Source organism: Leopardus geoffroyi, chromosome C2 (genome assembly GCF_018350155.1).
Source record: "Leopardus geoffroyi isolate Oge1 chromosome C2, O.geoffroyi_Oge1_pat1.0, whole genome shotgun sequence".
Lineage (NCBI taxonomy): Eukaryota > Metazoa > Chordata > Mammalia > Carnivora > Felidae > Leopardus > Leopardus geoffroyi.
Window position 1 is genome coordinate 13,869,509 of NC_059333.1, and position 23,121 is coordinate 13,892,629.

Consider the following 23,121-nt stretch of genomic DNA (forward strand, 5'->3'; position numbering starts at 1 on the left):
ATATAGTCGATAGCCACCAAGTTGACTGAGCTGCTTTCTTTGACTGCTACTGCCATATGGTAGAGTGAGCCAGTAATTAGAAAATCCTAGAGCCAGAGCAAAAGGGAGGACACAGACAGAAACTTTCATTCAGAGTGTATTCACTTTGTTGGTGCTTCATTCCAGAGGAGGAGGGGAGACCACAGGATACCATCTTGGAGCAGTGCTCGCTGGGAGGCGGGCTTCCTCCCTGTTTCCCAGCTGACTTCGAGTCCAAACAGAAAGTGATGCCAGGCAGGTTATGACTGTACTGGTGTCACTGGATAAGGCAACCTCTTTGCAAACCCAGGCTTTCTCATCGGAAGAGTCAGAAAGTGGCTCCCTTAACTCTCTCATCTTCTATCCTGTCCATATATAGGGATGGTGCTGTTGTCCCGGATCCAGTGCCAGACTGGTTTGATTATACCACTGTCTCATCAGATTAGCTAGAGGTTTTTAAATGTCTTAGAGCCTTGGAACTCCAGGTGTGGTCTGTGGACCTACAGTACTGATTGGGGTCATCGTGGGGCTTGTGAGAAATGCAGAATTTTCGGTTCGACCCCAGATCTTTTGAATCTGAATCTGCAGAGTGTGATCCCCTGTGGGTTCAGATGCTCTTTAAATTTGAGAAGCCCCCCCAGAGGCCTGTGATTGCAGTGTTCTCTTCCTTCTCTTTTACATAGAGTATGCCGGGAAGTATGGAAGTTTGGTGTTCTGTTTATAGCTTGCCAGACTTCGCAAAAACAGATATCATACGTATTGTGGACCGAATGTTTACGTCCCTGGGCCCACCTCCAAATACCATGGCGTGGGAGGTTAGGGCTTCAACTTGAGTTTGTTGTGGGGGCGCGGGGCTCCTCATAACAATTAGGTATTGGAAAAAAAAATATATATATATATGCTATAATATAAAAATAATACTAGTAACAATAAAAACACACTTACTGAGCCAAGATCGTGGAGCTCGTATTTGGAGGGTCTCACAATGTATGTACCTGTCGTGAGCCTGACCCCGTGCCCCGCTTTGCACAGGCATGGCTTTTAGCGGTTGGTGCATACGCCGACCCTCATTTTCCCCTGATGTTGTCTTGCAGGGCACGGCCTGTGCGGCGAGCAGGGCAGTGGTGCTGAGACCGCTTTGGAGGAGACCGAAGGGCCGGACCTGGAATCCTCAGATGAAACTGATCACAGCAGCAAGGTGAGAGATTTTCATTTTCACGTCCCATGTGTCAAACCACCGAAGAATCACAACTGACACGTCACCTTTGCAGCCGTATGCGGTCAGGAGGCCTCTCCCCGGGACCAAGTGCTTTTACTCTGAGAGGTCACGAGATAAGACACAAAATCCAAATTACCACCTTGGTAACAAACCTGTGCGTGAGCTTACAGGGCAGAAGTCCCTTTGCATGGGTTCAAGTCTCATTTCATCCGATTTCCTTCTTACGTCTCCGTCTGTGCTTGAAAAGGCAGCATCCAGTTTGTATGCCACTGGGTCAGTTACACCTTCTTGCTCTTCTGGTTTCTGCACTGAACTCTTCTTGGATTGTCTGTGTGTGGCTCCTGTTAAAGGGAAAGAAACCATCTTTTAATTTATTCGAATAGCATGTTCCTTGGTTGGCTGAGGCCTTATTCTGCCTCTCTTTGGTGGAAGGCCGTGTATTTGTTTCCCATAATTCATCATGCTTCCACCCTTCCACCCTCACTTCCCAGAGGGTTCTGTGGATCAGTAAGTAACGTCTTCTTAGCACAGTCTCCAGAGTACGACAGTTTGAAAACCCGGTGTTAACTCTGTCCAAAGGCCCTTCCGCAGCAAAAGTCATTGTATGTGATTCTGTCTCTGTATTTATTCATCTTAAAAAAAAAAAAACAAAAAACAAATAATACGCACGTGTTTATTTTGATCCCTCCACCTAGCTTTTGTTCTTCCGTTTGATATTTACCACTTGCCCTGATCAAATTCTGTAACAGGGTGATTCTTGCCTTCGCCCAGTGATTGGATGACTGGGGAGGTCAAATAATACAACAGTAGGAGAGCACGTTGGCCAGGGAAATATATGATTCAAATATGAACCCTTATTTTAAAAAACCTGCATTTCTCTATGTGTCCTTTTTTTTTTTTTTTTTTTTTTTTTTGGTCTCTCTTGGTGTTTCTATCTCTGTAAGACTCTCTTGAGTGCCTGTGTCACTTTTACCCATGTGTGTGTCTTTGGTCATCATGGGATTACCTTCCTTGGTGTCCTTTCTAAGTTGGGTGCAATATAAAATTTAATATTTGAATATAAAATTTAATATTTAATATTGAAATTTAATATTTGGAAATTTAATATTTGAACTTTCAAATTTAATATTTGAAACTAACTTTAATATTTGTAAAGGGCTTTATGTTGGTTATTAATTAAAACGCAGATGAATGGTAGGGCACCTGGGTGGCTTCGTTGGTTGAGTGTCCCACTTCAGCTCAGGTCACGATCTTGCGGTTCGTGAGTTCGAGCCCCACATCGGGCTCTCTGCCGTCAGCACGGAGCCCGCTTTGGATCCTCTGTCCCCCTCTCTCTGCCCCTCCCCGTCTTGCATTCTCTCTCTCTCTCTCTCTCTCTCTCTGTCTCAAAAATAAGCATTAAAAAAAAAAAACCCGCAGATGAATGGAAATACACACATTTCATTTAAAGCCAAAAAACCCAAACCAACAAAAACTTGCTTAAACTTAACTTTTTTATGTTTGTGGCCCTTACTTTACTTTTACATACTTGGGGGAGGAGACAGGGACAGCCCCCCTCAGGGAGAAATGGATATTTCCAAACTGGGGTCAGATATTTCGAAAGGTATTTATTAAGTTATTTTGTTATTGAATGTTAATTCTCAGTTTCTAATTTGATTTAGGAATACGGCTATTTTTCCTATATCTAAAACATTAATCTCTGAATACTTTTTTTTTTTTTTTTTTCAATGTTTATTTATTTTTGGGACAGAGAGAGACAGAGCATGAACGGGGGAGGGGCAGAGAGAGAGGGAGACACAGAATCGGAAACAGGCTCCAGGCTCTGAGCCATCAGCCCAGAGCCCGACGCGGGGCTCGAACTCACGGACCGCGAGATCGTGACCTGGCTGAAGTCGGACGCTTAACCGACTGCGCCACCCAGGCGCCCCTCTGAATACTTTTTAACTTGGATCATTTTTACCTCACTGTAATAGCCCCGTGTTCTCATTCCTTGTGGATTTTGAGATTGTTTTCATTTAAAATTTTGTGAGTCATGAGGTCCTAAACAGGGTCCTCTATAATATTAGGTCTGGCAGTGGAGAGGAAGGAAGGGGCCCTGGGGTTTTGTTGACTGCCTGTGGATGCCTGTCTGACTTCATGGTTCTTTCTCCAGAGAACAGGCCCTACAGCTCACCTGGGACAGACAGGGTCAGGTGCAGGAACAGGCCAGCCCGTCCCTGGATTTCGCTGTAGCGATGCTCAGTGCCCTTTCCTGAAAGAGAACTGCTTCAGAGTTACTGATGACAAGTTTGGGTGATGATCAGTATTTTTGAAGCTAGCGCAGTGACCCGTGCTAAAACCATAGGTTCATCTTTTCTTTTCACCAGGTCAGAGGGCACTGTGTGATTCTGTACCTGAAAATACTCCCTAGGTTTGCTTTGATTCACATTTTATCTTTATTTGAATGATTTTGTCACTCAACCCAAGTTAGTTAACTAAATTAGCCTTTAATGAGTTACTTTCTCACTTCGGATATTTGGAAGCAAAAATCTTAAATTGTGCAAATGGTTCTTCTGGAGTCTGGGTCCCACTGTGGATTCTTCTACATATTGGGCACCATTCATATTAACTTCCCTCATGCTCGCAATACCTCTGAGAGAGAAATCCTGTTATTCCCTCTATCTTATAGGTAATGACATTGGAACAGAGAGGTTAACAACTCAGTGAAGGTCACACAGCTCTGAGATGGCAAAACCAGGCCTTGTATTGTTATCGGCTATGCTAAAACTATCTTCTGGCCAGATTGGTTAAAGTGTGGTGTTAAATACCAAGTTTCAGAAAAAGGAGTTAATTAATTAATGTGCTGTGTAAGTCAATTAGCTAGAAACTCATTAGCCACTTAAATATTTTATTTTTTTTTTTTTATTTTTTTAAATTTTTTTTTTTCAACGTTTATTTATTTTTGGGACAGAGAGAGACAGAGCATGAACGGGGGAGGGGCAGAGAGAGAGGGACACACAGAATCGGAAACAGGCTCCAGGCTCTGAGCCATCAGCCCAGAGCCTGACGCGGGGCTCGAACTCACGGACCGCAAGATCGTGACCTGGCTGAAGTCGGACGCCTAACCGACTGCGCCACCCAGGCGCCCCATAAATATTTTATTAATGCTTAAGCTTTTGGGGTGTCTTATCTTAATGATTTAAAGTAAGGAATACCTGGGGGTGCCTCAGTCAGTTAAGCTTCCAATTTGGGCTCAGGTCATGATCTTGTGGTTTGTGGGTTCGAGCCCCGCATCAGGCTGTGTGTTGCCAGCTCAGAGCCTGGAGCCTGCTTCTGATTCTGTGGCTCCCTCTCTCCCTGCTACCCCCTCCCCCGCGACGGACGCGCCTGAGCTCTTGAGCACGCACGCACGCTCTCTCTCTCTCTCTCCCTCTCTCTCTCCCCCAAAAGTAAGTAAACATTTAAAAAAAAAAAAGTAAGAGCAAGAGTTTCTTGATCAAGCTTATTGTTTTGACATGTCTCCTAGATCAGTAATTCTTCTTGAGAATAAACCAAATGTTAATTTTTAAGTTGTAAGCTGCCGTAAACACGGAAGGATGGTGTAGCCTTTGCTTCGAATGCACCAGGCTGGGTGTAGAATGTAAAAACAAGTAAATAAACAAACAAGTCAAGAAATGACATGAAATGAAACAAGCAGTCCTTTTTTTCTTTATTCCTGCTGAGTGTGTGAAGACTGTTGATTTTTTTGTTTAATATTTTTGTTGCTCTTCCGAAATGAATTGCTTTACGAAACATTGGGCAGAATACAAGAGAATGCAGGCTTGAGTGTAATGTGTTTTTTGATTTTTTTTTTTTTTTTTTTTTTTTTTTGTAAATAGCAGTTTTCGCTGTTTGTGGCCTTTTGGGGTTAAGCAAGTAGATAATTACGAGCTTGCCGGGCATTGGTGGCCCTAGGGTGGGGGCGGGGCTCCCACACCGCAGGGGGGCAGTCTAGCCTCTTTGTGAGCCACCTCCCTCCTCTTGTGACTGTGGTGATAGCCTCAAAGGGGGCCTTCTCCACCGGCCACTGGTTTCTCTGCTTCTCCTGGAAACTCTGGTCTCTGGAAATGAATGCTGATGAGCTCCCGGCTGTCGTTATGCATCCCAGGCCCCCTGGCAGCTGTGATTTTGTTTTCCATTTAGCCAATGTATTAGAATAATTTTCAGAACATTTCCATTCTGAAAGCCTTGCCTTCTCTCTTTTTTTTTTTCTTTTTAATCCAAATTGGGATTGTCTTGGAAATGTCTGCTTTAGTAACAAAGCATTAGCGGAAGATGTGAAAACATAAGCTGTTCAAAGAACGTAGTTTGTTTTTATTTATTTATCTATTTGTTTTTTAGTGCCTGCTCCCGACTCAGTGAGAGAGGGGTGTCTTCAAAGTTGTGGGAGCCTGCCGGGTTGAATATCCCCAAGCACGGCGTGACGCTGGCCAATCAGCTGATCTTGGCCGCAGAGCAGACTGCTCACATCCTGGGCAGGCTTTTTCGGCTTTGTGTTCTGGTCCCTTTTGGTTCTCCCTTTCTGGAACTTTTGTTGGTTAGCCAGGTGAAATCAAAGCATGAATTCGAGTCCGCGAGTTAGCCTTTGACCCCATCCCAGAGGCCGCTGACGGGAAGAGGGGTGCTGGTCTGGGGACGGGGGGCGCACTGCTGCCCTCCTTGCTGTGTTGAGATGCAGACAGTAGGTTTCACCGGCGAGCCCGCATGGGCTGTCTGTGTGAGAGGATGCTCCCTTGGGAACTGGAAGGCGTTTGGCGCTCTCGGGGTATTTTAGGAAACTTCTCTTTCTGTGCGGAGCATGTCAGGTGGTAGCATTACCATGAGAATATATTCCTGATGATGTCTGCACTGTGGAAAATAAAGCGCAAGCCCAGGATCGAAAACAGTTACAAGTCCGGTGACTCTGTGTATCAGACGCTTCCTCTGGTGAGCATGTTTGAATTCTGTCTTGCTAACCTTGTTTCTGTTATGACTTTCCAGCTGAATTGTCTTCCAGCCCCGTTTCCCCATATTGCGTCTTTTTGCCCTCCAGTTCCCCTTGTTGATAAAGAGACATGTAGTTTAGCATGGGGGTGGGCATCGGTAGTTGGTGTGAAGCCGAATTTGCCTCGAATCTTCCCATTTATATATTTTTTTTTTCATTCTTAAATGGCCTGAAGATGTAATGTGTATTTTGTTTAATAATTTTTAAAAATGTTTTACTTATTTTTGAGCGAGAGAGAGACAGAGCGCAAGCAGGGGAGGGGCAGAGAGAGGGGGAGCCACAGAATCCGAGGCGGGCTCCAGGCTCCGAGCCGTCGGCACAGAGCCTGACGCGGGGCTCGAACTCCCGGACCGTGAGATCATGACCTGAGCCGAAGTCGGACGCCTAACCGACTGAGCCACCCAGGGACCCCAGTAGGGTGTATTTTTAAAACGAAGTGAGAGTTGAGTTTTCCCCCTTTCTTTTGGTTGTTGAGATTTCGAGTGTGTTTGTATTATGTGTATGGCAAATCTCCCCTAACCCCACCTCAGAGTGTTCCGCATGTGTTTCTGGAAGCAGGGTGTTCACCTTGCCTCCTATAACGTTTTAAGTGTTTTGGACTTTGTCTCTGCTTACTTGAGAAGGAGATGTTTATAGATGCGTTGGCGCAGGGAATGTGTTGGTGGTTTGACGTCCACTGACTTCTATTGTACGTGTCAGTTCCTGTAGTAAGTGTTGAGTCCCTAGTAAGACAATCTGGTGGGTTAATGACAAGGACTAATTTAACCAAATCACATTGAACTTTTAAAAATAGCTTCATATTAACATTGGAGTCTGCCCACCGTGCGATCTTTGTGTCACTTAGTGCAGCTTGAACTTTGGCAGTAAGTACACCCGATTTACTCAGTTGAGCCTTCGTCCTTCCCAGAGGTCTCTTCTTCAAAGTTTGTTCAAAAAGAGACAGAGAAGGTGATGGAAAACTATGGGGATTGCCATTGTGTATAGTGGTCTCTGAAATTATAGAGAACATGACTTTGGTGTTTGTCTCCAAAAGAGCTTAAGTAAAGGTTATAAGATTTTAGGCCACTCTGGCCCCTTTTAAATCTGTGGGATGTGTTAAATCGGTCACACTTAAAGGACAGTTTTAGGACTCTGAACTCCTCTAGAGATAGAAATTGCCCTCGGTGGTTGCATAACAGGAAGGGCTTAAACAGCTGGGTAGCTTGAGTCAATAGTGTGTACTTAAAAGCCTCCCCCTTCTTTTTGTACTTTCTTTTCATCTTCCACAGGAAGAAAGCGATATTATAAACATTGAGCTTCACGCTGGCCCCAGTAAAGTGGTCCATTTCCTCCTGCAATTGTGTACTCTCTTCTGCATGGTGGTTGGATAATTCTGAGCTATGGCAGTCGAACGGCTTTGCTACCTTGAACAGTCTCTAACCGGCAGCTCTGAAATGCCTGAAAGTGCTTTTCTGTTTCCAGGGTGACTGATTGCAGTCCTCAAGCCGGGAGAGGTCTGTACTTCTCCCATTGCAGAAACCTCGCTGTCCCCTCCTCCCGAGCTGCCCTTCTCCCCTTGTCCTGGTTCCAGGACACTTGATTTTCGGGAGTGTGTTGAGAACCCCCCACAGCAGCCGCCTCTCCGGGCATCTGTGACCCCGGAACTTGGTGTAGAATAACGAGGAGACCACAAAACGCTCCGTGACAGAGCGGGGAAGCTTTGTGTTCCTCGTACATCCTACATCGTGGCCTAGCTCCCTAGGACCTTGATGTTAAAAAAAGAAAAAAAGTTCTGGCCACAGCATAGGGTCAGGGGGACTTAAAAGTTGGGCTACAGCATACAAAATCTCTGCATTCTTCTAGAAAATACCTGCATTTCATACTTCCTTCTAAGGATGTTTTCTGGGTCAGATTTTAGTAAAACAAAATTCTCAAACTTGATGACATCATTTTAGGTTAAGTGTTTCCAAGCAAAAGTTTCCTTATGAGCTTTGTAAAACGTGCTTTGCCAGTATGCACTGTAACTTGGAATTGTGTCTTTTTATTCCTTATTTAAATAACATGGAATTGACAGTAAGCAGACTTCGTCCATGTTGAGATTACGTCCATGTTCCTCGCGAGAGTTTATATCTTGAATCAGAGAACAGGGTTGCCCATGTTGAAACTTCATTAACCCCCTCCTCTGTGTTAGAGACCACCTAGCTAAATCTGTCCTAAGCTGAGGATTGTGTCTAATAAGGAAGGGATGCCTAAGGCTTTGAACTCTCAGAAGAGGACTTAAGGGAATTTGGGGGTGTCTCTGGGATGCTAAAGGTTTTTCCTAATAGAATCCAGAACTTGGCTCAGAGCGGGAGAAAGAGGAGTAGGCTGGGTGTTTGGAGTGAGGTTGGATAGGACGTGGCTAGGTTTAGATGCACCATAGCCCTAGCCCACAGCCCACTAACCTTAGCTCTCCCCTTGGACCTGCTTAAAATAAGGATACCAGACCTTAGAAGTACTGAACTTCACACAGGTAAAGTCAGAAGCTCTCCTCACACTCTTGAAAATGGAAACCTCAGAGTGTGGTGAAACCAAGGGAATAAAAACCTGGAAAGACCTTCCCACACCTTCCATTACTATACGTAGATGTCGGGGAGAATGGCAACAGGTCAGTGTAGTGAGAACTGGGAGCACAAAGGGAAGTGTCTTCTGGAATCCTCTGCCTTTGCTATGTGTCAGAGTCCCCAGGTTGTAACTTTGGCCCCTCCTGAAAGTGTGAGGCGCCCTTGGTATACCATAGGAGGACATTGGATTTCACATGGTAACCTGTCTAAATGATAAAAGTGCAGAAAGGTGTATTGCATCTCTGATGGGAACGAAGGGATGGATTTATTTATCATGAGGAGTAGCTTTGATGTTCATCTGCAGGGAAATGACAGGTAGCTGTGGTTAGTGCCGGGCCGGTTAGAAAAGCTTTGTGAAAGGAAAGGTGCCAGTTATACGTTTGTTGCGTTAGTTTCCTTTGCAGAACGCTAAATCTAAACGGTAAAAGTCAGGTGGGAAAAGCTGGAGAGCAGGGCAGTTACTTGTCAGACTTTCTCGCCCACAGGATTTTAGTTTTGGTGAGGTTTTCTCCCCCAACCCCCCTGTCATGTCTATGTTATAATGCAGATGATATAAATCATCACTGGATCATTTAAAAGATGTGTGAGCATTTTTGTTACAACGGGTCTTTTATTCCTGTGCATTCTTAAGACAAAGCCATATTTAAACTGGATGTTTCAGGGTGACAAGTTACTAAAACACTAACATAACTAAATAAAACTGTGTAGTTGGTTTCTACAGAAACAAGCTTCAATTAAATTCTTTTTTAACGGCCTTGTTGAGATATAATTCACATATCATACAGTTGAGCCCATTTTGGTGAGGTTTTGTGTTTTTTTTGTCAGTCACTGAAGGGAGGATTCTTCATGGGAATATTCAATGTCTGGAACGCTGAATCCATAGAGAACATTGAACAGTGCCCCTGACAGGTGACTAATACCTTCTGGCACATAAGACTAGGGTTAGCGCTAGCAGTGAATACGCTGCGGTCATTGCAAGAGAATTGAAAGAATAATTTTGTGGATTTGGCTCTACTCTTGGCTTGTCATGCCATTGTTGTTAATGTATCCTTGTTAGGTTCTGATTTCCCTAGTCCTTGTCCTGCCTTTATTCCAGGCTCCCTTCCCTTGGGGATGTGCTAATGAAGAAAAGGCATATTAATGTTGGCTGCCCTCCTCTGCGTTTAAGAGATTGCCCCCATGGGGTCCCCTTGGTTTTAGCTCCTCTGCCCTGCACAAAAATGCCAGCGTTGACTTTCAGCTCTGGGCAGCAACTGTTGTTTTGGGGAAGATGTTCTTCTCATGTTCTTCCTGGGTACGTGGGTGATAGAAGTCGTTCTTTATTTGCACACGTGGTGATTGGGAATAGTCTGTGCTGAGGGATGAATTAGAGAATGGAAGCCGGGGAGAGGAGGAGGAGTGGACAGCCTGCCTTCGAGGAGATATCCGGCAAACATTTGTAGGGTGGCACATTTGGACAAATATTAATAAACCAGATTTTGTGCTGCGAAGTAACCTCTGGAGTCATTCCATCAGGGGCTTTAAATAATATGCTGGCTCATCCCATCCTGGAGATCCTGATTGAATTGACCTGAAGGGTTAGCTGGGCATGTTCTGCAGGTGAGTCCCATAGGCAGCCGAGGTGGCCAAGCACTGGGCCCAGGGATTTTCAGCAGCACTTCTACCACCCACGCTCTGGAGAACTGTCTTGCATAACTTGGAAAACTGGAACTTTAGAATCCTGGAACCCTCAACTTCTACCCGAATCATCCTGGACAGAGACTAGGTGGAGGCTGGACTCCCCCACGGAAGCCTTATTCAGGGCCCAACAGCCTTTATTCCCACAGAGGAGGTATCTTTCTGTTTGCAGAAGCTATAGAGACAGAAATTTTTTTTTTTTTCTTAAAATATATGAGTATCTGTCATTATCTAGAAGGTTGCCTTAGGACCAATCTTTAACAGAGCCAGAAAGAATCTTAGCTTATAAAATCATCTTCTGACGTTGCAAAGTATAGTTTACTTACCTGGGGGTGTGCTAACTAATTAGTCTTGTATTTTGAGTGGAATGCGTTTCATGTTTCTGTTTCTCTGTCCCCTTATTTGTATGCTTCTTGCAGAGTAGTTATGAACACAGGCTTTGATCCACACTGCCTGGCTCAAATCCCAGCTCTGCCACTTTGGAGCTGTGCAATCTCAGATGAGCTCCTTAACCTCTCTGGGCCTCCTTTGTCTCAGCTGTTTTGTAGGAATGCTAATAGCCCTTACTCACCCTGCGGGAGGGTTAACTACATCAGACAAGTGCCTGGCATGTGGTGAGCACTCGGAATGTGTTAGCAATTATTGTTATGGTTGTTTTGAGCATCCGAGCTCTCATATGTGCAGAGCGGTGGGGGGCGGGGGGGGGGAGGGAGAGATGTAATTCATGTGTGGCAGTTCATTAACCAGGAAGGACATCTTGAGGCCGAACAGATGTCAGACAGGTCTCTCTAGCGAGGGGTGACTTCATCTGCCTTGCCTTTTAAACCGTGCTCCGCAGAGCACGGAACAGGTGGCCGCATTTTGCCGCAGTCTGCATGAGATGAACCTCTCTGACCCGAGCCCGTCGCCTCAGGACTCCACGGGGCCTCAGCTGGCCACCATGAGGCAGCTCACCGACGCTGACAAGCTGCGCAAGGTCATCTGTGAGCTCCTGGAGACGGAGCGCACCTATGTGAAAGTATGTCACCTTGTCCCGCCCTGCCTTCCAGCGGGGCCTGCCTTCCCTCACTTCCAAGGAGGGGCTCTGTGGGTTCATACCCCTGCTTGACTAACCACAAAGCCCGGTGGTGGTAATGAGACATATCTTGGTCCCCCTTGGAATCTGGCCTTTCTTCTGAACGTTCATTTCTCCTGCGTCTTAAGGAAGCTCATCAATTCTTAGAGCAATTCTTTGAGATTTGTAAGTGATCGACTGAGAAAGGAGATGATGGAGAATATTGAGTGAGCCTTCTGACCTTTCTGAATCTGTCGTTGGGCTAAGACTAAAATTGAATTGAGTTTTTGAAAAATGTAAAGGTGTCATTTTCAGGATCTAATTTGAGTCTAGGCAGAAGGGCATCTGTTTTGTTTTTATTCTCGCTTATGTTCAGACATTTAGTTATATTCCTGTAGCTATGTAATTTATTCCTTCATCATTCATAATGTCTATCGAATACGTATAACTATAATAGGTGCATTTTACACACACTGCAAAACATACATTGTAATACATTCCTATGACTGTAATAGTTATATATTCCTATAACTATATAATTTAGTTTGATGTCACAACACTGTGATCTGTTTTTAATTACCTATTTTAGTCTTTAACTCCGGGGTCAATAAATTATGGCCCTCAGGCCAAATCCAGCCCTCTGCCTGTTTTGACACATAAAGTTTTATCGGAACGTGGCCACACACACACATTCACTTACGTGTTTGTGCTGCTGTCACAGGAAGCGGCTTTCCTGTTACAGCGGCACAGTTGTGACAGAGGCCACATGGCCTGCAGTCTAAAATATTGCAGGAAATTTGGGCTCACTCCTGCTTTAAGGGAATTTAATGACCTAAAGAATGTAATGTTAGCATTTGGGACATAATCTGTTTTTTCTTCTTTAGATGCTTTACAGACTTTTAGATGTGCTAATGAAGTATCCTTTCAACCCTTAGGACTTAAACTGTCTCATGGAGAGATACCTAAAACCTCTTCAAAAAGAAACTTTCCTCACCCAAGATGAGGTATGATGGAAAAACGACCTAACTTTGTGAGGGTCACATTGCAGTTGAACCTGGTGAAGAAGGAGCGAGGCACACAGGCAACACTGAAAGCAGTTTGAATTTGCTTAATTGTAATAAATAGCTCAAATGATTGCCTGTTAAGCTCTTGGCTTGTACTCAAAGGGTGAGGAGCTGCCCCCCCCTCACCTTTCCCCCCTTCCCCATGGTGGGCTCATTATCTTAATTGATAAGTATTGATAGAAGAGCTTTGAAATCGGAAGCAAATAAAGTTTCTGACCACTAATGAAATGCAGAGTGGATTAAATTCTTTTTCCATTTTCCAGCTGGACGTGCTCTTCGGAAACCTCACCGAAATGGTAGAGTTTCAGGTGGAATTTCTGAAAACCCTGGAGGATGGAGTAAGACTGGTCCCTGATTTGGAAAAGCTCGAGAAAGTCGATCAATTTAAGGTAAGTCTCATCTTCAAAGGCATGAGGCTGCCTCCTAATGTCATGGGTGGGCTATTCTGTAGGTCAGGTTGACTCTCCTGAGAGCAGGGGGCCTGTGCTCTTTCTGGTCAGTTCTCGTGCTCGTGGTGTTGAGTCTTCATTGGACCTCCAGTGGCGTCCATTCAGGAAGGGAGTCTAAGAGGGGACCTTTGTCTGGCTAAGGGGACACTAGTGCCATCAACATGTATCAAACCTGGTAGGTCTACCAGCTTCTGCTGTGGAAGATAGACCAACCTTGACCTCTTGTTCTGTTTATGTGGGGCCCTTTAATACTTGTTATTAGCAAATTAGACCAGCACCCTTGGTTTCCCAGTAAACAAATTAATTTAGCCTGTTCTGGAAAACTTTGCTTAATGGAAATGCTTATCATTATCCAGGAGGAACACAGTCTTCCATCTTACAGCGTTCTTAGAGCCTTAATGAGGATTTATGACGAGTACCGTAGTGAGGATACTTACAGCTTGTGTCCTCCTCCTTGGCCGGGTTTCCTTTATTGCAGATAATTTCCTGTGCTACACCTGCAAATGACAGAGCTCGCTGCTTCATGCACAGTGTTGTTGGCTTACATGTCACCGTCATACGCTTTTAAAAAACAGATTTTAGGGGCGCCTGGGTGGCGCAGTCGGTTAAGCATCCGACTTCAGCCAGGTCACGATCTCGCGGTCCGTGAGTTCGAGCCCCGCGTCGGGCTCTGGGCTGATGGCTCAGAGCCTGGAGCCTGTTTCCGATTTTGTGTCTCCCTCTCTCTCTGCCCCTCCCCCGTTCATGCTCTGTCTCTCTCTGTCCTAAAAATAAATAAACGTTGAAAAAAAAAAATTTAAAAAACAGATTTTAAAATTCGAGTATAATTGACATAGAATATGCTGCATATATTCAAATTGCACAGTTTGATGAATCTTGCCATATGTACATACCCATAACAATCAGCCCCGAATGTGTTTTTCCTGCTCTTTGGTGATTCCTGTCTCCCGCCCCTCACTGCCCGTCAGCCCCAGGCCACCGCGTGCACTTTGTGATACCATAGATTAGTTAGATTAACTTGCATTGTGCAGTTTTATATAAATGGCATCATGGAGCGTGTGCTCTTTTTACCTGGCGTCCTGTCCTTAGTTTAATCACGTTTCATCCTTGTGGCTGCGTATCTCAATCTGCCAATAGTCCAACCTTGCCATCGCTCAGTGGTGACCCCCCACACGGGTTAACAGGTATAGCAATCTCTGTTATCTTATCACCTTTTCTGGACACTTGGGTGGTTTCCAAGTTTGGGGCAGTTGTAAGTAAAGCTGCTGTGAACATTTGTGTACAAGTGTTAGTGTGGATGTCTGCTTTCCTTTCTTCTGGCTAAATACCCAGGCGTAGAGTGGCTGGATCACGTGGTTGAGCCAATGTACCTTGTCACCGGCGGTTCCCCCTTACCCTCACGAGGAGGTCATGGTCTCTGTTTATAATTGTAGTCATCCTAACGCATGTGTAGTGGCATCTGGCTGTGACTTTCATTTTAATTTCCCTTATGACATGACGGTGCACATGTTCTGATGTGCTCGTTTGCCTGTAACATATCCTCTTTGGTGACGGATCTATTCATACCATTCGCCCATTGATTTTTTTGGTTTTCTTACTATTGGGTCTTGAGTGGAAGTCCTTTACCAGAACCGGGATTTGTAAATGTTTTCTTGTCATACAGTGTCTTTCAAAGATCAGGAATTTTAAATTTTGATGAAGCCCAATTTTCCAAATCTTTTCTTTCTTGGGTCACACTTTTGGTGTCCTGGCTGTGGAATTTTGGCCTAAACCAGGGTCATAAACATTTTCTTCTGTTTTCTCCCAGAAGCTTTGTTATTGGGGCATGTACCTTATGGTCTCGGATCTGTTTTGAATTAAATATGTTAAGGTGCAATGTAGGAATCAAAGTCATCTTTTTTGCCTGTGAATGTGATTTTTCTGGTACTATGTGCTGAAATGACCATCCTTCCATTCTCTTTGCTTTGTTAATTTGGCCATTGTGTTGGACTCAGGTTCAGCTGTCTATGCAGGGCCCCCATACGCTTCGACCTCTCGTAGAGCCTGCCAAGATATGGCTGAGTGATGTTAGTATACACATTTAGGGACTTGGCTGCCCTGTCTCCCTCGTGTTTTTTTGGGTCAGTGATCCTTTGCAATGGGAGCTATTCAGTATACATACACACGTTCATACACGTAGCATATGAATATAGTCTTTTCTTTTTAAGTTTATTTATTCTGAGAGAGACAGACACAGCGTGAGCCAGGGAGGGGCAGAGAGAGATGGAGAGAGAGAATACCAACCAGGCTCTGCACTGATAGAGCGGCACTCGAACCCATGAAGCTGCGAGATCACGACCCACGCCAAAGCCAAGAGTCAGACAGTCAGCCGACTGAGCCACCCAGGTGCCCCCAAATGTGTTTTTATATATAGTTATCTGTTTTTATTTGGATATGTCTTGAGACTGGTTGCAAGAATAGTCTGGAAGAATTCCTGGATCTCCTTCACCCAGATTTCCCAAATGTGAACATTTGACCACGTTTGCTTTATTATTTCTCTCCCTTCCTATCTCTGATATGTATATGTGTATGTATCTGTGTGTCTGTGGAATATAGTTTTTTTTTTTCCTCGAACCATTGAAGAGTTTAGTTGCAGGCAGGATACCTGTTTAATCCTAATTACCGCATAAGGTTCATTTGTGTGTGTGTTCAAATGCTGCTTGGATGAATTAATTTTCTCCTCTCTTCATCCTCAGGGTGGTTCTGCTGTCCATTCAAAATACAGTTTGGTTCCTTTGTGTGTGTTTGTAATGATAACATGTATTTTCTAAATTAGTGCATTAATTAAGACAGTTCACAGTCATGACAAGGGTCAGTGATTTGTTAATCAAAAAAGTTGTTTGATGAGGATCTAAAAAAACAAATGGTTACAGACATCCCTTAAAACACTTGGTTTAAAAAAATTTTTTTAACATTTATTTTTGAGAGAGAGACAGAGTGCGAGTGGGGGAGGGGCAGAGAACAAGAGGGAGACACAGAATCTGAAACAGGCTCCAGGCTCTGAGCTGTCAGCACAGAGCCTGACACGGGGCTCCAACTCATGAACCATGAGATCATGACCTGAGCTGAAGGGGGACACTTAACTGAGCCACCCAGGCGCCCCTAAAACACTTGGTTTTAATCTAAAGCATACAACATTCATTAAATTCACTTACCAGTCTCTTGCTGGGATGCCGGTTCTTTGAGTGTAGGTTCAGTGAATCAATTGAGGAGAGGTAGGTGCACAGAACTGTAGTATGAACATGGCTGCATTATGAGCAGGGTTCTTCTAGGAGGGATTGCTGCATGGATTCTTTGAGTAAGCTGTCTCTGAACGGTTACAGTTCTAAGTTCCACTCAAGCGGGACTCTTCCCTGACTGTGGCTTTACTGGTTTATTGCATAACCTGAAGGTCTCCATTCTGCCAGGAAGGCAAGACAATTGATGCATATTGAATATTCATGGCCCAAGAGCTCCTCTCCAGCACCTCTCAGTTGGCTTCTGGATGGTCTTGCCTTTGCTCCCACACCTATCCCTGTCAGTTTTACCCTTGGTGCTCTGTCTAAATTCTGATTGTACATTTGGCCAGAAACATAAAAGCTTGTTCCAATATTCAGACTGCATAAAACTCTAGTTCTAAGGCAGTATTAGAAAGAAATATAACTAGTTCTGAGGTCAAACAGGTCTTGATAAAATGTGCTCTTGGAAAGTTGCTACGTCCAACATCCAGTGAGTGGCTCTATGATGTCCTACGGAAGGGCAACTTGGGGTAAATATAGTCTTTGTGTATAAACCCCTCATACTTGGGCACACTTTGTGCCCTGAGATCATTTTTTTAAGGCCAGAAGAATAAATGAATGCCTTAATGTTTTATCTGTGGGTGCCTGTATGGTAAATGCTAAGTAAGTAGTAAGTTAGACCTAACTAATGGCTTGATACAGTTAACGTGAGGGGTTATGTTTAGAGCTTTCTCTTTCACATCTTTTCTTTTTAGTTACTGAGTGTATCTCCAAGGATAACTGTCCCTGCTGGACCCCTCTCAGCCAGGGTGGTGAGGTTGGGAGGGGTGGAGCTTGAAAAGGAAAGGAGGAAAAGTAGAAAGCATAGGAAACAAGTGTAGGTCTCCAATGACCTATTCTGGGTAGTTCAAAAGAAACTTTTTGTTCTTAGTAGACCGTCTACCAGAATTCTGTGCATTGCTCATTAGGTAAATTGCACATTGAAATCCAAAACTTTTTTTTTTTCTTGGAACCTCACTTTTATTTATTTATTTTAATTAAAAAAGTATTTGTTTTTTAGAGAGAGCATGAGTGGGGGGTGCGCAGAGAGAGAGGGAGACACAGAATCCAAAGCAGGCACTGAGCTGTCCACACAGAGCCCAGTTCAGGGCTTGATCTCATGAACTGTGAGATCATGACTTGAGCCGAAGTTGGGCGCCTGACCGACTGAGCCACCCACGCGCCCTGCAAACTAAATTCTAATAGGGAAGTTCATCACCCATCTTTGAGCCTTTTGAGGCAGAGGGTGTGGGCTGGGAGAGGATATCTAATTCCCGTAGCCAAGCATGTTTCTTACATTCTTACCTGCTCCCTGCTAGACAAGGGAGTAATATTGGAGAGGGTGGAATTAGTGACCAGGGAAATGTGTCTTCTATTTTTGGGGTGTATGCACTTCTTGCCTCTATTTGGTTTGTCGCTTCCCACTCCCAGGATGAGCTAATGAGAGATTTCAGGAGATTTCTGCCTTTTCCAAAATGCCATCTATATTTTCTCATTAACATCCAGACATCCCAGGTAGGTCATTTAAAGGCCCGGGACTGGAGAAGCAGTGACATCTCCACTGTAATTAGCAAGAAGGCCAACTCCACAAACATGTAAGCCCTCGACCTTTCCAATAGGCAGTTTCAGGCCGTCGGGAGCAAAGAAAGGCTGTGACAGGTGTGAATGGTGCTGATGTGTGGGGAGGGTCAGGCAGATGTGGGCTCCCTCTGTGTCCTGCTGATATTTCCAGACGAGGACGAACATGAACTAACTGCGGTTTTTCTCGTTGAATCCAGAAAGTGCTGTTCTCCCTGGGGGGATCCTTTCTGTATTACGCTGACCGCTTCAAGCTCTACAGTGCCTTCTGCGCCAGCCACACGAAGGTCCCCAAGGTCCTGGTGAAAGGTAGGCCGGTGAGGACTGGGCGGCAGGTGGGCATGTCTGTTGTAGATTCCCATTTGTGTGGCTGACTGCGGTTGGGGGTTTGGGACAGAAATCCAAGAGTCATTGATGTGCCAGATAGATGTTACACAAATAAAGGTACTAAGAAGTGAACTGCATTGCTGTCTTTTTTTTTTTTAAGTTTGTTTTTGTTTATTTTGAGAGAAAGATAGGGAGCAACCAGGGGCGGGGCAGAGAGAGAGGGAGACAAAATCCCAAGCAGGCTCTGCTGTCAGCACAGGGCCCCACGCAGGGCTCGAACTCACAAACCGTGAGATCATGACCTGAGCCAAAATCAAGAGTCGGGTGCTTAACTGACTGAGCCACCCAGGTGCCCCTGTCTTTTTTTTTTTTTTTTGAGTAAAGTCTGTGCCCAACATGGGGCTCTAACTCACAACCCGCGAGATGCCTCGTCACACACACTCTACTGACTGGGCCAGCCAGGTGCCCCTACTATCTTGGACTAACGGTCTTACCAGTCTTCTCATAACGAAAGGTTTGACTCATCTATTTGGGGCCAGAATTGAGGGGTCATCTTGCAATTATGCAAAAACAGAGGAGCTTTAGAAATCCCTGCTTTACTCCTAATGTTCATTCATTTCCTTATAACCTCGCACACTTACTGTGCCTTTTGGTGGAATGCCTCTTTCCCTCACCTACGTTTTTCTCCCTAGGTGTGTGATAATAGGCACCACCAGCACTGCTAAAGCTGAGAGTCTCCAGAAAGCTGTTTTGCTTCCCTAGTTCAGCATGTGATGTTAGTGATAGGTGATTTAAAAAAAAAAAAAAAAAAAAAGATATTTCCCTGGGAAACAGTATAATCAGTAGAAAGTCCGGTTGCAAAGGATCTCTGGAAATCAGCCTGCTCGTTCTTAACACTTCCCTGTGGCTGTCATGTGCACAGCTGTGGATCCAGTCCCTGAATACGTAAATAATTTATCCATGTTATGCTTTCCTGCCAGAGAGAATGAGCTTGACTTAATTTAAAACCTATTATAGGAAATATTAGTACAGTGCCGGTCTCCGGTTGACAGAAGAGCATGCCCCAGATAATGACATACTTACTGGTAGAGCTAGTTGATTGCCACGGCACCTATCCCAACATGAAATTCAAAGGACATTTTCAACATGAAATTTAAAGGAAGCCTGGGTGGCTGAGTCCGTTAAGCGTCCGACTTCAGCTCAGGTCATGATCTCAGAGCTTGTGAGTTTGAGCCCCGCATCGGGCTGTGTGCTGACGGCTCAGAGCCTGGAGCCTGCTTCCGATTCTGTGTCTCCCTCCCTCTCTGCTACTCTCCCGCTCACTCTCTCTCTCTCTCTCTCTCTCAAAAATAAATAAACATTAAAGAAAACTTTTTTAGAGGGAGCCTGGGAATTTCCTTGTCATGTTGTCTGGCCCAGCTTTTCGCATATGCTGCTTTGACATGTCCTGTATTGGGCATAAAGTTCTGCATACAGGCTTCTTTTTCAACTTTAACCGACTGCTGATTGTTAGGAGATCATTAACATAATTTTAGAGAACTTTGTTCTCCTGTAAAATTATATACACATTATAGGCTTTAGAGCAATTTGTGTTACTTTAAAAAAATTTTTTTTTCAACGTTTATTTATTTTTGGGACAGAGACAGAGCATGAACGGGGGAGGGGCAGAGAGAGAGGGAGACAGAATCGGAAACAGGCTCCAGGCTCTGAGCCATCAGCCCAGAGCCCGACACGGGGCTCGAACTCACGGACCGTGAGATCGTGACCTGGCTGAAGTCGGACGCTCAACCGACTGCGCCACCCAGGCGCCCCCCAAAAGTCTCACTCTTAATAGGCTCACGGCTAGGTTGGATGAAAGTGAGACTCCCTTAACTCACCAAGAGCTGAGTTTTGTTCTGACATGAAATATGGTTGATGGATTAAATGCCAGTGGCCATTGTTTTGGGCTTTCGGATTTTGAGGGGATTCCTACGCCCCTTCTAGATGTGGGCAGTAGACACTTGGGATGTCGCACAGTAGCCACAGCCTCCTGGGCATCAGAGGGGCTGGGCCTTGCTTTCCTGACACACAGGCCACTCCTTCCCAGGGTCCTTTCTTTTCCCAGATTTGCTCTTTGGCAGGAGGAGAAACGGTGGCCCCAAACCCCATGCAGTCCAATTCCTCTTCACAGGGCTTAAAAGGGATGAAAAGATTGTGGTCTTTATGAGGCCACCTTCACATGGTTGCTGTTTTTCTTTGAATAAAGATAGAATAATCAGTTTACAATCCATGATGCCCTTTTACAACATCTTTTGGTCTCAGCTTGCGCTGCTAATCCCTGGAGACGGAGACACATTTTTTATCAGAAGCTTTTGAAAAAGGGTATGCCCACTGTTACGTCACTTTGATATATTGTACCTTTTTTCCCCCGTTTTGTGCCCTCATTCCCTCCTCCCTCCCCCCAGTTTCTCTGCACCTAGATGGCATTAATTAGCCTTGTCTTCCTAATTAGGCTTGTCTTCCCAACTACCCACTGGTGGGTACCTTGTTGCTCGTCTGGGTTCCCTCAACTCCCCAGGGCTGCTTTTCAGCCCTGCTGGGACACAGATAGAAACCAGGCTGATGAAGAAAGTGCTGCCTGGGTTCTTTGAGGTCAGATGCATGTTTCCCTCTGAATGGACTGTGCGATCCTGGGCGCTGGGAGGGAGGCGCTGCCCTCTAGATGCTAATAGCTGGTAGCAGCGTATTAACATAGAACAGATCTTCAAAGGCATTGGCTGTGGGAGACCCAGCCCTGCCCCACTTCCCAGAGCTACAGAGCACCACTGCTTCTCATTTTTTCGTTCTTTTTCACATCTTTTCTCAAAAAAAAAAAAAAAAAAAGGATTCTAACTGGCAATGAAATGCTTTAAAGATTAAGAAAACCGGGGTAAGGAGTGTTTCAACATGTAGGCTTTCTGAATATTCAGATACGGCGAAGCGAACAGACCAGAGAGACCGTTGCCTTTGTAAAGGTAGTTTGTTACCCACAGTTCCCCAAAGAAGGGGGCGAGACATGCCACACAGGGCCACACTGGGAAGCACCAGGGCCAGTCAGGAAGCAGGAGCCAGGGGGGAACGTGGGCAACCTTATTGTGGTTGTTGCACGAAGGACGGAGCGAGGCAGGGTAAGCAGGCTTAGGGTGGGGGGGTTTCAGTGGGTTCTGAGGTAGGGGGGCGGTCCTGATTTGTCTGGTACCTGGCCCTGAGGGGATTAGGGCAGGGGAATAGCGGCCCAGAGTGTCAGGGCCCACTAGAAGAGATGGGGGTAGGGGACTCCACATTGGTTGGTTTGCATACGAAAGGTGTGCTCCCCGGTGGGTGAGTCCTTTGCTGCATGTAGGAATGGCTAGCCCCGGGAGGGGCAGTTCTGGGGTCTGTAAGGCCCCCAGATGTCAAAATATCAGAATAAAAAGACATTCTTGGGGCGTCTGGGTGGCTCAGTCAGTTAAGCATCTGACTCTTGGTTCCGTCCAGCTCAGGTCATGATCTCACAGTTCGTGAGTTCGAGGACTGCGTCAGACGCTGCACTAGCAGCTTGGATTCTCTCTCTCCCCTCTCTCTGTTCCTACCCTGCTCGTTCTCTGTCTCTCAAAATAAATAAACTCCAAAAAAAATTAAAAAAAAAAAAAGACGTTCTTAGTACGAGGAGGATGAACAGCAGCCCCTGAAAGCCCAGGTGTAGGATTTACAAACCCTGTTATCCCTTTACTCAGGCTCCATTATTGCCCCCAAACAAATAAGCCTGACAGGCTCTTCCAGTTGTCTCCCTGGGGCCCCCGCCTTCCTTCCTCCTGCAACACACTCTCCACTCAGTCCTGTGGAAAGGCGCCTTGGAAAACGTGAGGGAAATGGTGGGGAAGGGGGTCATTTGGAGGTTCCATCCTGACAGCCTGTGTTAATCTCTTCCAGCCAAGACGGACACGGCTTTCAAGGCGTTCTTAGACGCCCAGAACCCGAAACAGCAGCACTCGGCCACTCTCGAGTCTTACCTCATCAAGCCCATCCAGAGGATCCTCAAGTACCCGCTTCTGCTGAAGGAGCTCTTTGCCCTGACGGATGCCGAGAGCGAGGAGCACTACCATCTGGACGGTGAGGCCCCGGCCCCGAGGTCTGCCCCCCGCCCCCCCCTGCCCGTGTCTCCGTGACCGTCTCTAAACAGCCTTTGCCTTTCACGGCCGTTTTCTTCCAGTGGCCATCAAGACTATGAACAAGGTTGCAAGTCATATCAATGAAATGCAGAAAATTCATGAAGAATTTGGGGCTGTGTTTGACCAGCTCATTGCTGAACAGACTGGTGAGAAAAAAGAGGTAAGGGGGCCGGCCTCTCAGAACACCTGGCAGTAAAGCTGGGTTGGTTCCATTGTTTTCTGAAGGTGTTATTTGTAAGTGAAAGAGTTACGAAGTATTGTTTTTGTCGGTGGAACTTTTACCCTTTATCCAAGGCTATAAGTGAATTTTCTTCCTCAGCTGAATTAGTTCTTAATATCGGAACCGTGTCTCTTGAGTCTCATTCCTTCCTCTCGGGACCTCTGGTTTTATTCTGTTATGTGTGAGCCTGAACCCCCATGACCATGGCTTGGGCTGCTTCCGTAAGCACCGTAAAAGGCCGAAGCTGCATCCCTCGAGATTAGAATAATGCTCAGCCTGTCGTAGGGACTCAGTCAATATTTGCTAAATGAATGAAAATTTCAAATGACTCTAAATCTGTTTTTTTAAAGTCTACCTAAAAACATACTTAGAAGAAAGAGTGACAGGGTCAGATAACACCTGAGAAAAACTGAGAGCAAATTATAAATAATGACTGAGTCATTGACAAGAGCTTATGTGAATAAAA

The 23,121-nt window shown here is 45.3% G+C and overlaps 1 protein-coding gene across 7 annotated transcripts in view; it reads left to right on the forward strand.

The window, feature by feature from the left end:
* Window positions 1-23,121, forward strand: part of TIAM1 (TIAM Rac1 associated GEF 1) — a 392,899-nt gene that overhangs the window by 348,528 nt on the left and 21,250 nt on the right. For 6 of the 7 annotated variants that reach the window (XM_045436876.1, XM_045436879.1, XM_045436875.1 and 3 more), the window contains 7 exons: window positions 1,113-1,216; window positions 11,337-11,516; window positions 12,488-12,556; window positions 12,880-13,005; window positions 18,140-18,248; window positions 22,197-22,376; window positions 22,477-22,595. In XM_045436876.1, the coding sequence (XP_045292832.1) occupies window positions 1,113-1,216; window positions 11,337-11,516; window positions 12,488-12,556; window positions 12,880-13,005; window positions 18,140-18,248; window positions 22,197-22,376; window positions 22,477-22,595 (887 nt within the window). Of the gene's footprint in view, window positions 1-1,112; window positions 1,217-5,732; window positions 6,182-11,336; window positions 11,517-12,487; window positions 12,557-12,879; window positions 13,006-18,139; window positions 18,249-22,196; window positions 22,377-22,476; window positions 22,596-23,121 lie in introns of those variants that run through there. The other variant, XM_045436881.1, reaches the window with a different exon arrangement.